Source organism: Budorcas taxicolor, chromosome 6 (assembly GCF_023091745.1).
Source record: "Budorcas taxicolor isolate Tak-1 chromosome 6, Takin1.1, whole genome shotgun sequence".
NCBI lineage: Eukaryota > Metazoa > Chordata > Mammalia > Artiodactyla > Bovidae > Budorcas > Budorcas taxicolor.
This window is the reverse complement of record NC_068915.1, coordinates 68,281,892-68,294,003: the sequence shown is the minus strand read 5'-3', so window position 1 is coordinate 68,294,003 and position 12,112 is coordinate 68,281,892. Positions and strand designations below refer to the sequence as shown.

The 12,112-nt window shown below is 41.9% G+C and overlaps 1 protein-coding gene across 1 annotated transcript in view; it reads right to left on the bottom strand.

Moving 5' to 3' along the window:
* The window catches only part of SPATA18 (spermatogenesis associated 18), a 58,667-nt gene that overhangs the window by 24,964 nt on the left and 21,591 nt on the right, over positions 1-12,112 (bottom strand). The window contains exons 5-8 of the mRNA XM_052641758.1: positions 7,348-7,443; positions 4,961-5,206; positions 3,021-3,327; positions 1,313-1,471 (exon numbers count right to left, since the gene is read on the bottom strand). Coding sequence (XP_052497718.1) covers positions 1,313-1,471; positions 3,021-3,327; positions 4,961-5,206; positions 7,348-7,443 — 808 coding nt within the window. The remainder of the gene's footprint in view (positions 1-1,312; positions 1,472-3,020; positions 3,328-4,960; positions 5,207-7,347; positions 7,444-12,112) is intronic.

Sequence of the window (12,112 nt, the reverse complement as noted above, 5' to 3'; positions counted from 1 at the left end):
TGTTGTTCCCATTTAAGGATTAGAAAATCTAAGTACAGAAAAGTTAAGTAAATGTGCAAGGTCACACAGCTAGTAAGTGGCAGAGCCAAGATGCAAATCCATAACTATCTTTCCCAAAATCATTGTTCTTAAATACTATGATATTCTGTCTCCCAACCTTAAGGGCTTGTCTGAAGAACAGAACTACAAAGCTCAAAATAGTTTCCCCATAAAATGTCTGAGAAAGAAACAGCCAATAATGACTGGTTCTATAAAGTACATTGGATGCTGCTCATTCCTGCTCTTTCATTACGTAGAAGTGAGAGAGTCAATCCCTAGGCAGGTTGATAAAAAGTCTGGGGCTCCCGAGGAAGGAACAAAGGTTCCGAGGCTCTCAAGGAGGAGAAAAGGACAAACATTTTTTTCTACATTGCTTTGTCTTAGTCAATATAACAATGTATCTTGCTCAAGGATATGTTTCTCCTTAACAAGAACCTTCTGACTAATCTTGTTATCTTAAAACTTGTATACTGTGGGAGTGGGTCTGGTTCAGTTCAGTTCAGTTCAATCTCTCAGTCGTGTCCGACTCCTTACAACTCAATGGACTGCAGCACGCCAGGCTTCCCTGTCCATCAACAACTCCTGGGGCTTACTCAAACTCATGTCCATTGAGTCAGTGATGCCATCCAATCATCTCATCCTCTGTCATCCCCTTCTTCTCCTGCCCTCAATCTTTCCCAGCATCAGGGGTCTTTTCAAATGAGTCAGTTTTTCTCATCAGGTGGCCAAAGTATTGGAGTTTCAGCTTCAGAATTAGTCCTTCCAATGAATATTCAGGACTGATTTCTTTTAGGATGGACTGGTTGGTCTCTGCAGTCCAAGGGACTCTCAAGAGTCTTTCTTCTCCAACACCACAGTTCAAAAGCATCAATTCTTCGGCACTCAGCTTTCTTTATAGTCCAACTCTCACATCCATACATAACAACTGGAAAACCCAATTTAAGATGTATATTGTGGGAGTGGGTCTGATAAAAGTATATAGGGCCTCTCTAAGACTAGGGAGGAGGGCACTCTCCATCCTCCTCTGACATCTATGTCAGAAGCTTTCTCTGTCCATTTTCATACTTTAATAAAACTCTGCTACACAAAAGTTCTTGAGTGATCAAGCCTGGTCCCTGGTCCTGAAGTTAAATCTTCTTCAGAGATCACAAATCGGACATTATTCACCATAAGCTATCAGCAGTGATAGTAGGCACTGGATGGATTTCTGAGTTATTGGTATTCTATGCAGCAGCTGTAGAAAACCAGTCCCAAAAAAAGACCCAACACTTACATTAACACTGCTTTGGGAATCATATAGATCAAGATGACAGATGATATAATCCGAGACAGCATCCTCAAAGTCATTTGACCCTGCACAAGATGGTGTCAGTGATTTCCTCACACGGATCTTGAAGTGTCTGAATGCCATTTTGGCCACATGGAACGCCTCCTGCACATAAAATACAACCAATGTATTTGGTGGGAGGAGAGGAGTAAAGAGGTCCAAAGCAAGGAACAAGGAAAGAATACCCCCAAAAAATTCAGCATCATATTGGACTTCTGAAAACTAAATCCAGCAGTCAAAACTATTTTTAATCTGGGGAAAAATATACAACTAAATTTTGGAAAGTGTATAAATACAGGTTCTATCCATCATCTATTAGATTACCTATATTCACTAATTTCAGGACAGTTGACCATTGTTCTGATAACCCTGATTTCAAGAAGCAGGACAAGGCAAGCATTCAAGGAAATAAAATCACCTGTGGTTACATAAATACTTGAAGTATGCCAGTTGATGCTTTGTCCCCACAGCATGATCATATTACTTGTCGAGAAATAAGAGAAAATTATCAACCTAGTGGTCATGTCATACATAGATACATATTGAGCATCTGGCATGCTTCCTGGCAGATATTAATTCAAAAAATATTTATTTAATATCTGTTATGTAGCAGGCATAGGAAAACCTCAATTATGCATGAAAGATATGGCTTCTACAATTACAGAACTTTAACAAATCAGTACATATTTTTAACTATATAACCCAGGGGTTGGCAAACTTTTTTCTGTAAGAAGCCAGATGGTAGGCATTTTAGGCTTTGTGAGTCCAAATGTTTTTGTCACTATTTTTTTTTAAACAATCCTTTAAAATGTTAGAGTATTCTTGTACAATAGCTCCTGGGTGGTATTTCTCTTAAAATTACAGGCCAGAACCAGATACGGCCCAGGGGTCATAGTTTGCTAACTCCTAATATATAATAAACATAGGATAAAATTCAAAAGATTCTGATAATTCTTCTCTTACATCAATATTTTGTTTTGTAATATTTAATTGCTCTCATAACAGGCTCTTAGTATCTCAATATGGTACCCATAGAACTGAAGATTATATAAGCACTCCTTAATTTTCCATATTCAAATAGCTGTTATATTAGCAATTTCAGTAACTGCTCTTCATTAAATAAACAAGGGTTAACATATTCAGAGCCTTTTGATTTTTCTAAGAATGGAAGATAACCAATCAAATGTTTGTTCTTGTTTAGCCACTAAGTTGTGTCCAACTCTTTTGCAACCCGGTGGGCTGTAGCCCTCCAGGCTCCTCTGTCCATGGGATTTCCCAGGCAAGAATACTGGAGTGGGCTGCCATTTCCTTCTCCAGGGGATCCTCCCCTACCCAGAGACTAAACCTGCATTGGCAGGTTTACCACTGAACCACCAGGGAAGCCCATAAGAAAAGGTTCTTAGTGTGAAAAATAATTCATTGCGAATATCTGTAATAGGTGCATGGAAGGAAAGTAAGAAGGAAGGAGAGAAAAAGAAAGCACAGAAGAGAGGAAAGAGGAAAGAAGGGAGGGAGGAAACGGAAGCCCGCTCTCCTTCAGTGATCTCAGGCCCTGCGAGTCTTCGTGCGTGTCCTGTTGAGGTTGCCCAGGTTTCCCCGCCCGCTTTGCCCAGGAACCACGGAAGCGCGGCGACCCGCCGCGAGCCTCACGTACCACAGTCGCGATGTAGATGATCCGCTGCACCGCCTCGGCTTTGTCGATGCAGCGCCGCAGCAGGCACTGCGCATCCAGGCGGCCCTGGGAATAAGCATCGCTGAACCGGGACAGCAGGGCGGCTTTGCGCGCCACGCTGGACAGTTTGGCGCGATTCGGAGACGGGGTCCTAGCCTTGGCAGAGGAGGGGCTGGCGGATCTGCTTCGGCTGTGACTGTGGCTGCGGCTGTGGCTGCGGCTGTGGCTGCGGCTGTGGCTGTGGCTGCGGCTGCAAGGGGCAGGACTAGGAGATCGGCTCCTGGCGGACCTGTGGGTGAGCAAGAATCAGGCAGGGAAGTGCTCCGATTCCCTCCTCCCTTCTGTTCCTACACTCCAGCTGCTTCTCTCCCCATAAACCAGAAGCCACCAGAGGCAGAGGCAAGGAGAGCAGCTCCCTGTGAGAGGAACTGTGTCTCCTCAAAGGAAAAACAGTACTCTATATTTACCTGATGCATTAGAATTTATAACTCACTTTCACTCACTCAGCACATCAGTTTACCCTCCAAACAGCCAGGTAAGGTCAATATTGATTGCTGGCCATTTTACAGATGAGGAGGTTTGAGGCTCATAAATGCTAGGAGGGCTGTCCTAGAGAAACACAGCTAGCAAAAGCCAGAGTGAAAGAATTCAGATTTCTTACCCTGACCTTGGGCGACTGACACATCACAGAGCTTTCTGGTATAAAATGAGATAAACAGACTGAACAATGGGAAAGAAAATGTGCTCTGCTTCTATAACAATGAAACCATTTGCAGTCATGTCTTCTCTCCAGATCCTCCATTTTCACCTACATAATTTGTGCCCTATTTTAGGCTGGTGGTGGGGGTTGGAAGAATATGGGGAGGTACTTGGGGAATCAAAAAGCATTGTGTCAGTGAAAGGTATTATATATTGCTACCAAGTACATAATAAATGATCAGACTAGCTAATCCTAAGGGAAAGTTTTGTAGAAGCAACTATGGGGCAAAAGGTAGTGCAAAGCAGCCTCTCTGAAGGTGGAAGGTGGAGGTGGGGGGGGACCCTCATTTATAGTGTTTGCCAATTTCCATACTGCAACAAGCACTCTCACCATAGGCAATTTCAAACTATTCATGTGATGTCACTGAACCTGGAGTTAGGTAGAAATGCACAGAATCGGTCCCCAGGAGCTAGTACAAGCTGGCACCTGCACCACACTGATGGAGCGATTCCCCAAAATGAAAGATTAAGGTGACATTTAAGGAAATGGAGAGCTGGAGTAGGGGTGGCTTTGACGTTAGCCTGAATCTGGGCACACTGTGGGGCTGTCAGGGAAGAGGGAAGTGTTAGAGAGCACAAGAAATGGCAGAGAAACATGCTGCTTTGACCTTACTTAACGCTGAATGTCCTGTCTTACCATTTTATCCATCAGTAGAAGGCAATTTCACATTCCCTTACCTACACACCCCATCTGACAAAGTGAGATGTAAAAAGGAAATGCCTGTCAGTAAAGCGACAGTGGGTCATCTCTGGAGAGAGGACTCCTAGGACTCAGAGAACAGGATCCTCCTATCATGAACAGTGTTTCAACACAGGTATCAAGTGTTTCAACACGAGTACTGCCTTTTGCCTTATAGGCACTCAAATCTGGTTTCAAGCCACAAACTTTCCTTTGCACATCTCAGTTCCATTCCATAAGCTTCGGTGTCAGTCCGAAATTTATTAGTGCCCAAGTATTGTAAATCCAGGAGGTATTTTCTCTCTGGAAAGGAGCAGTTAGAGAAAGCAGCCCTCTACAGTTCAAAATTTTCCGTACTGTTGGGGTTTGGGTTCAGGATATCATTTTACTTTTGTTTTTTTTTTTTCCTTTACCGAGCCAGGCTTTGATCACTAACTTGGCAAAAAGGGGCTTAAATGAAAAGATCTGTGAGAGTTTGTCAGACCTTCCTTGGAGTACAGATTTTTCAGCAGACAGAACAGCTATCTCATCCTTCAGTGTTCGGAGCTGTTTCTCATAATCGCACACGGCTTCTGCGTTCCGCTGGTTTGCACTTCGCCTGTCCAGGTCAGAGACCCGCTGCTCTGAGCCCCGCAGCTCCACTCTCCTACGCTCGGAGCCCCGCTTCTCTGATCTCCTACGATCTGAGTTTCTGTGGCGAGATTCTTCCTGGGCTTGAAGAGATTTAAGCCTGAACAGAAACAAAGGTTTGAAAGAAAAGAGAGAGAGGTAGAGATGGAGGAAAGGTGATAAACTGCAATTGGCATACTTAATGAGGTGACTCTATTTAGTGTGTCGTTATTGCCTTGGAAAACTCATGGAAATAGGAACAAGAACAAATTAACAGAATTGCCAGGGTCAGGGAACCACACTGTGTCTATAGCTTGCATGGGAAAGCTCCTGAAGAAAAGATAGATGTGCAAATTTTCTAGCCAAAGCTGTGGGCAGAGTCATGAAATCCTTGCAGAGGCTTCACTGCACAAAACTCTGGAAGCAAGTGACCTCCAAAACCTACTCCAGAAGCTGGTCAAGACATGATCTATTCTCACTAGTGCTTCAGAATGTGGGGGGGCTGGGGGTGGAGAAACTTCACTGGAAATTGAATAACATCCACAACAGTAAGCAGATGTGTGGACCTATAAAAATAATGTACTACGGAAAGGAGAAAAGCTTTAGAAATAAAATGGGCATCCTCATTACATACAAAGAGGTGTGACCATCATACCGGGGAGAAAACATCATAAGAAGAGAACATGGTGTGATGAAAATGACTATGGTGTTAGAAGAAAAGGGAAGGGGTAAGATTAAGAAGGATACAGAGGAGCCGAAAATGCAGTAGCAGAATTAAACGCTGCCCTAGAAACAGTGAAGAACAGAGTAGGTGCTATAAGAATTACTGAGTAGTAGGAGATAAAGAATTTGAGAAGCTTTATCTGCTAGAAAAATAAGAGATTGAAATGATGATGAGAGGGGAGTTAGAAGTGGAAAACAGAGCAGTGCTCCAAGCTAAAATTTATGGATGTTCCTTAAGAAATCAGAACAATTGGAACATGTATGAAGACAGTAGAAATGTGTATATATGTATTTTACTACAACTGCTCTTTTGGGGGAAAAAATCAAAGTTAAGATTTTAAAAAGTATAACCTTAAAGGCTCAGTGTTTATTTTCCCCTTCTAGAAAAATTTCTTTATCTTTAAAGACTAACAATCTGAAATTTAAACTAAGATTTGCCACAAAAAATTATTTCTAATGTTGAAAATTGGCATCAAAGTAAATATTTAATATTAGGGAAATACTCAAATGAGGAAATATGATGGATCTATTTAAAACTAAGCTCCGCTTTATTTTTTCTTGGTAATAGAGAAAAATATTAAATGAAAAAATGGGGTCCACAACTGTATACTCATATTTTATTGTCTTTATTTTTAATGAACTAATTGGAGGAAATATCCAATGGTGAGAGTGAACTGGCTCTGGAATTATGAGAGCTTTTTGGTTCCTTTCTACTATGCTTTGAAGATTTTCTATAGTAGATAGGCAAATAGATAGGGAAACAATGGAAAACAGTGACAGATTTTACTTTCCTGGGCTCCAAAATCACTGCAGATGGTGACTGCAGCCATGAAATTAAAAGACACTTGCTCCTTGGAAGAAAAGCTATGACCAACCTAGACAGCATACTATAAAGCAGAGACACTGCCAACAAAGGTCCATCTAGTCAAAGCTACGGTTTTTCCAGTAGTCATGTATGGATGTGAGAGTTGGACTATAAAGAAAGCTGAGCACCAAAGAATTGATGCTTCTGAACTATGGTGTTGGAGAAAACTCTTGAGAGTCCCTTGGACTACAAAGAGATCAAACCAGTCAATCCTAAAGGAAATCAGTCCTGAATATTCACTGGAAGGACTGATGCTGAAGCTGAAACTTCCCTTGGCCATCTGATGCAAAGAACTGACTCATTTGAAAAGACACTGATGCTGGGAAAGATTGAAGGCAGGAGGAAAAGGGGACAACAGAGGATGAGATAGTTGGATGGCATCACCGACTCAATGGACATGAGTTTGAGTAAGCTCCAGGAGCTGGCGATGGACAGGGAAGCCTGGCATGCTGCAGTCCATGAGGTCACAGAGTCAGACATGACTGAGAGACTGAACTGAACTGAACCAAACTGACTGCTTTTGTAATAAGAAAAGTATATAAAATATTAATAAAAATATTGCTGCCTCTCCTCTTTGTGGACAGATTCTTTTGTATTGTCATGGAACACCAAGAAAGCTAAATTCAAAGATTAATTAACAGCCTGCAATAATCCTGTCATTTTTTTTTTCTTACTGCTTTTTTAGCTGATTTATTTCCTCCTCTGCAGCCAAAAGGGATATGGCAGATCTGTTCTTGGGTTCTTCAAGAGTCTTTTCAGTCTCAGCCATACTGTAAGAGAAATCAGTAACTAAAGACAGACTTTCCAAATCTGGCAGACTTTTTAAATCGAGGCATAGTTTCTCTTGGGAACTTTAGCCATATGCTATAAATTCAACATAAACAAGAACAAATTATAAGACATCTGCGTTCAATCAGATGATCTTAAAAATATTATGGCACACTGGTATGCAAAAACATGCTAGCATCTTTCCTCAATGTCAAACTCAAAGAAATTTCAGTGCTACTTCCCCTACAAGACTACATAATAGTTACTGATATTAGAATGGAAAGTACAAAGAAACTTGTTCAATCTCTTCATCTCACCCTCCTAATTCATCTTCTCTAATTATACCAAATCCCCAGGTTGCTTCTCTCTATAAAGTCTCCATTTTTCTGTAATATATTAATACCTATTCTTATTACTTTGCACTGTAGCATTGTATTTGACTTAATTTTCCTGAACTTACTAAATATAAAAAAATTATTTGTCAACCTATGAAGAAAGTCTTCCACAATTACAGTCAACTACCAAGTATCTCACGTGTCCCCGCCTCTGACTTCCACCACTAGTTGAGGACAATTTTCCTGCATTTTCAACCTAGTTTGGTCATTGTTAGTTTCAAAGACTCCTCTCATTGTAGGCAAATCATAATAAATCATACTATTTCGTTAGGTCTAAATTAAACGACATGAGGATGCGATGGATGCCACTGGACAAGGACCAGTGGTTCTCAGTGAAGCTGTCCTAGTACAGCGAGAGATCATATCAGAGGTTTCCGGACATCTCTGACCCTACATCCCTGGAACGCCCTGTCTCTTTCATCACAGTAGTTCTGAGAATAAGAGATTGCAACTGCTATCCAAACTTACATCAGTCTTCCCCCTTACACTCGGACAGAAGAATGGAAGGTTAAACTCTGGCCTCCCCTCTACAGTGAGGCAGGCTGAGAAATAATGGGCTAGCAAGATTCCTATCAAGTCCCCACTGGTCCCAGGCAGTGAGGAAATAGAAGAAGTGGTGTGAGTTTCCCCAAATCCCATCTTATATCCGTCTCCTCCAACAAACGCCCACTCATCCATGAATACTTCTCCAAAGGCCACGTCTAACTCGGGCAAAGTTCGTCTCCCCTTCTGAGCTCCTCCCACAGTTGTTCACGTCTATAATCTCATTACAAACTGTGAACTATTGAGAGGCAAAGAGTCTATTGTATTGATCTCTTTATCCCTAGCATGTAAAACAGTGCCTGTCATATAGTAGATTAAAAAAAAAAAAAACTGAATGAGTGAAACAATGAAATGCCTAAAGTCTAAACTAAAACCAAAGTAGCAATAACTTCATAATAGGGATGTTGGCAGTTGGAAGGAAATTACTATGATTTAATTTAAATGTGAACATGTTATAGATTTTTTTAAGTATATTTGGGAAAATGAACACTTTTACCAAGAGAAAATTGTGGAATATTAAAAGAAGAAAATAGACCAAGAAAGGGGGAAGAGTATGAACAGTAATCATTTTTCGTTTGCTTTGTTTTGCTTTTTGTCTCAAGACAAGGCATAGGGAGAGAGGGTGGGGGAGGAAGGATTAGAAGCTTAGGGTTAGCAGATGCAAACTATTGTATATAGAACTGATAAACAACAAGGTCCTACTGTGTAGCACAGGGATTAATAGTCAATATTCTGTGATTAACCATAATGGAAAAGAGCATGTTATCGAATGTGTGTATATATATATACATATATATATATATGAATGTATAGCTGACTCACGTTGCTATACAGCAGAAACTAACACAACGCTGTAGATCAACTATACTTCAATTTTTAAAAAAAGACCTGGCACACGTGTATGAGCTAATATACATATGAACAAAAGGGGCAAGAGGGCTAACTTGGCCCCTTTGGATGATATACAGAAAGAATAAAGGGGGTGCATTCATGTGACAAGCACTGTTTTAAACAGGCTAACATATTTATTTTTCATTATAGATTTATTCACCCATTGAGCAAATTATTGAGAATTTATTATGTGCCAGCACAATGGTGGGTGCTGGATATACAAGTGTGAGAATAGTGATACAGGATGGTAACCCTCTGGAGCCTCCAATTTAGTGAATCATAAATATGCAAACAAATTTTTCAAAGTCTCAACTTGTGGTATAGATAATTGTTGAAAGAGAAAAGTGAGAGAGAAAGGAAAGACTGTTCAGTGTAGAGTGGTCACAGACTCTGAGAAAGTCACATTTAAGCTGAGACCTGGAAGACAAGAAAAAGCTAGTCTTGCAAAGAACCAGCAGAAGACTTCTGCTTTTCTGAAAGAACACAGGCAAGGCCTCGAGGAGAGGAGGCAGAGGGAAGACTGGATGAGGGGAGCCTGGCATGAGATGAGGGTGGAGCAAGAGGTAGGGTCAGATCACACAGGGCTGGGAGAGCTCTGAGAAGGAATTTAGAATTTTTTTTCTAAGTACACAAAGGGGTGACTAAGAGGCTTTAAAGCTCAACATTCAGAAAACTAAGATCATGGCATCTGGTCCCATCACTTCATGGCAAATAGATGGGGAAACAGTGGAAACAGGGTCAGACTTTATTTGGGGGGGCTCCAAAATCACTGCAGATGGTGATTGCAGCCATGAAATTAAAAGATACTTACTCCTTGGAAGGAAAGTTATGACCAACCTAGATAGCATATTCAAAAGCAGAGACATTACTTTGCCAACAAAGGCCCGTCTAGTCAAGGCTATGGTTTTTCCAGTGGTCATGTATGGATGTGAGAGTTGGACTGTGAAGAAAGCTGAGGGCTGAAGAATTGATGCTTTTGAAGTGTGGTGTTGGAGAAGACTCTTGACAGTCCCTTGGACTGCAAGGAGATCCAACCAGTCCATTCTAAAGGAGATCAGTCCTGGGTATTCTTTGGAGGGAATGATGCTTGAGCTGAAACTCCAGTACTTTGGCCACCTCATGTGAAGAGTTGACTCATTGGAAAAGACTCTGATGCTGGAAGGGATTGGGGGCAGGAGGAGAAGGGGATGACAGAGGATGAGATGGTTGGATGGCATCACCGACTCTATGGACATGAGTCTGAGTGAACTCCGGGAGTTGGTGATGGACAGGGAGGCCTGGCGTGCTGTGATTCATGGGGTCGCAAAGAGTCAGACACGACTGAGCGACTGAACTGAACTGAACTGAAGAGGCTTTAAGCTGGACGTGGGGGAGTTACTTGCTATAATAAAAATATATTTCTATTTCCTATGTGGAAAATGGATGGTAGTAGAGCAAGAACAGACCCAGGGAAGCCGATTGGAAGGCAACTGAGTGAGAGCTTACAGAGGTGTGACTGAGAGCAGCAGTAGTAGTATAGAAAGGACCGTGTGCAGGAGGTGTTTAGGAGGTAGATTCCACTGGATCCTCTAATAGATTGGACACAGGAAATGAGAACAGGTGAGGTTTCTAACCAGAGTCCTAGCATAAAATCTAGTGGTCTTCCCTTGTCTAAGGCTCATCAAACCTAGACAGACCTGTCCCCATTCTATTGGAATTGGCTCCTTTGGAACTGAGTCACACCCAAACTGGACTCCGCAAGGTTAGACCTGGGAACCTCCTTGGATGGGCCCTTCATTCCACAGTAGATAGCACCCTGGGTTTAGAGACAAGGAAGCGGAGTAGTGGAGGAGCGAGCTGGCTAACATTAAACCTGGGTGAGCAGCCTCCATCATTTCTGATGCCTTAAGAAATAGAATATGAACCACAAATGGGTTAAACCAGAACAAAAGTAGGAAATTTAGGGGAAAAAACAAGCACTTGACTGTGTGCAGCTTTCAAATGGGGGAGGGGAGTGTACACACAGATAGAGTATAAGTACAAATGATAAAGTAAACAGGGCAAAAGGCCTATGAAAGGGTACATGGGTGTTTTTAGTACTATTCTTGTAAATTTTCTGTATTTGACATTATTTCCAGATAAACGCTTTAAAAAAAAATCCACGCGGTCATAGCTTTTGGTCCATGATACCTCTTATGGGTAACTACACAGCTATGGTGACAAGAGAGGGAGGTAGGAATTCCTGGCTCCTATGGGTGCTGCCTGAAGTCAAGAACCGGAAAGGTCACAAAGATTTGCCTCGTAACCAGAGGCAGCAGCAGAAGCCATCGAATGCCCCAGGAAACCTAACCAACAAGCCACAACTCAGCATCCATCAGCACAAGACTCTAGTGTCCAGGCAGAACCAAGGCAGCAAGAAGCCAGAGGGAAGTACAAGACCCAAAGCCCCTCTCCTCCAGCACCAGGAGAGTGCAAAAGCATCCCTCCACCCCTAGACAGCCATCTAAGGAAGGAGGAGGACAGTGAGACCCCCTGAAAGGGCAAACACAGCCCCTAACAGAAGTCTGAACTTGGAATTAACTGAAGATTTACACAAAAAGAACTACGATAAACCAGAAAAGAAGTGGCAGGGTTAAGGCTCCTCCTTACCCCTCTCCAAATCAGTTGACATTAGTTGAATTAAGTCATAGAAATTCAGAGGAATTAACCCATTGTGCACATTACATTTGTAAATTTTGACTGCTACAGCTGTAAAACTGCTGACAATGGCTCCAATTGGAAAAATAAGTGAGTGTGTGGGGAGGTAACTCTGTGTGTGTGTGTGTGTGTGTGTGTGTGTGTGAAAGGAAAAATATCTAGAGTA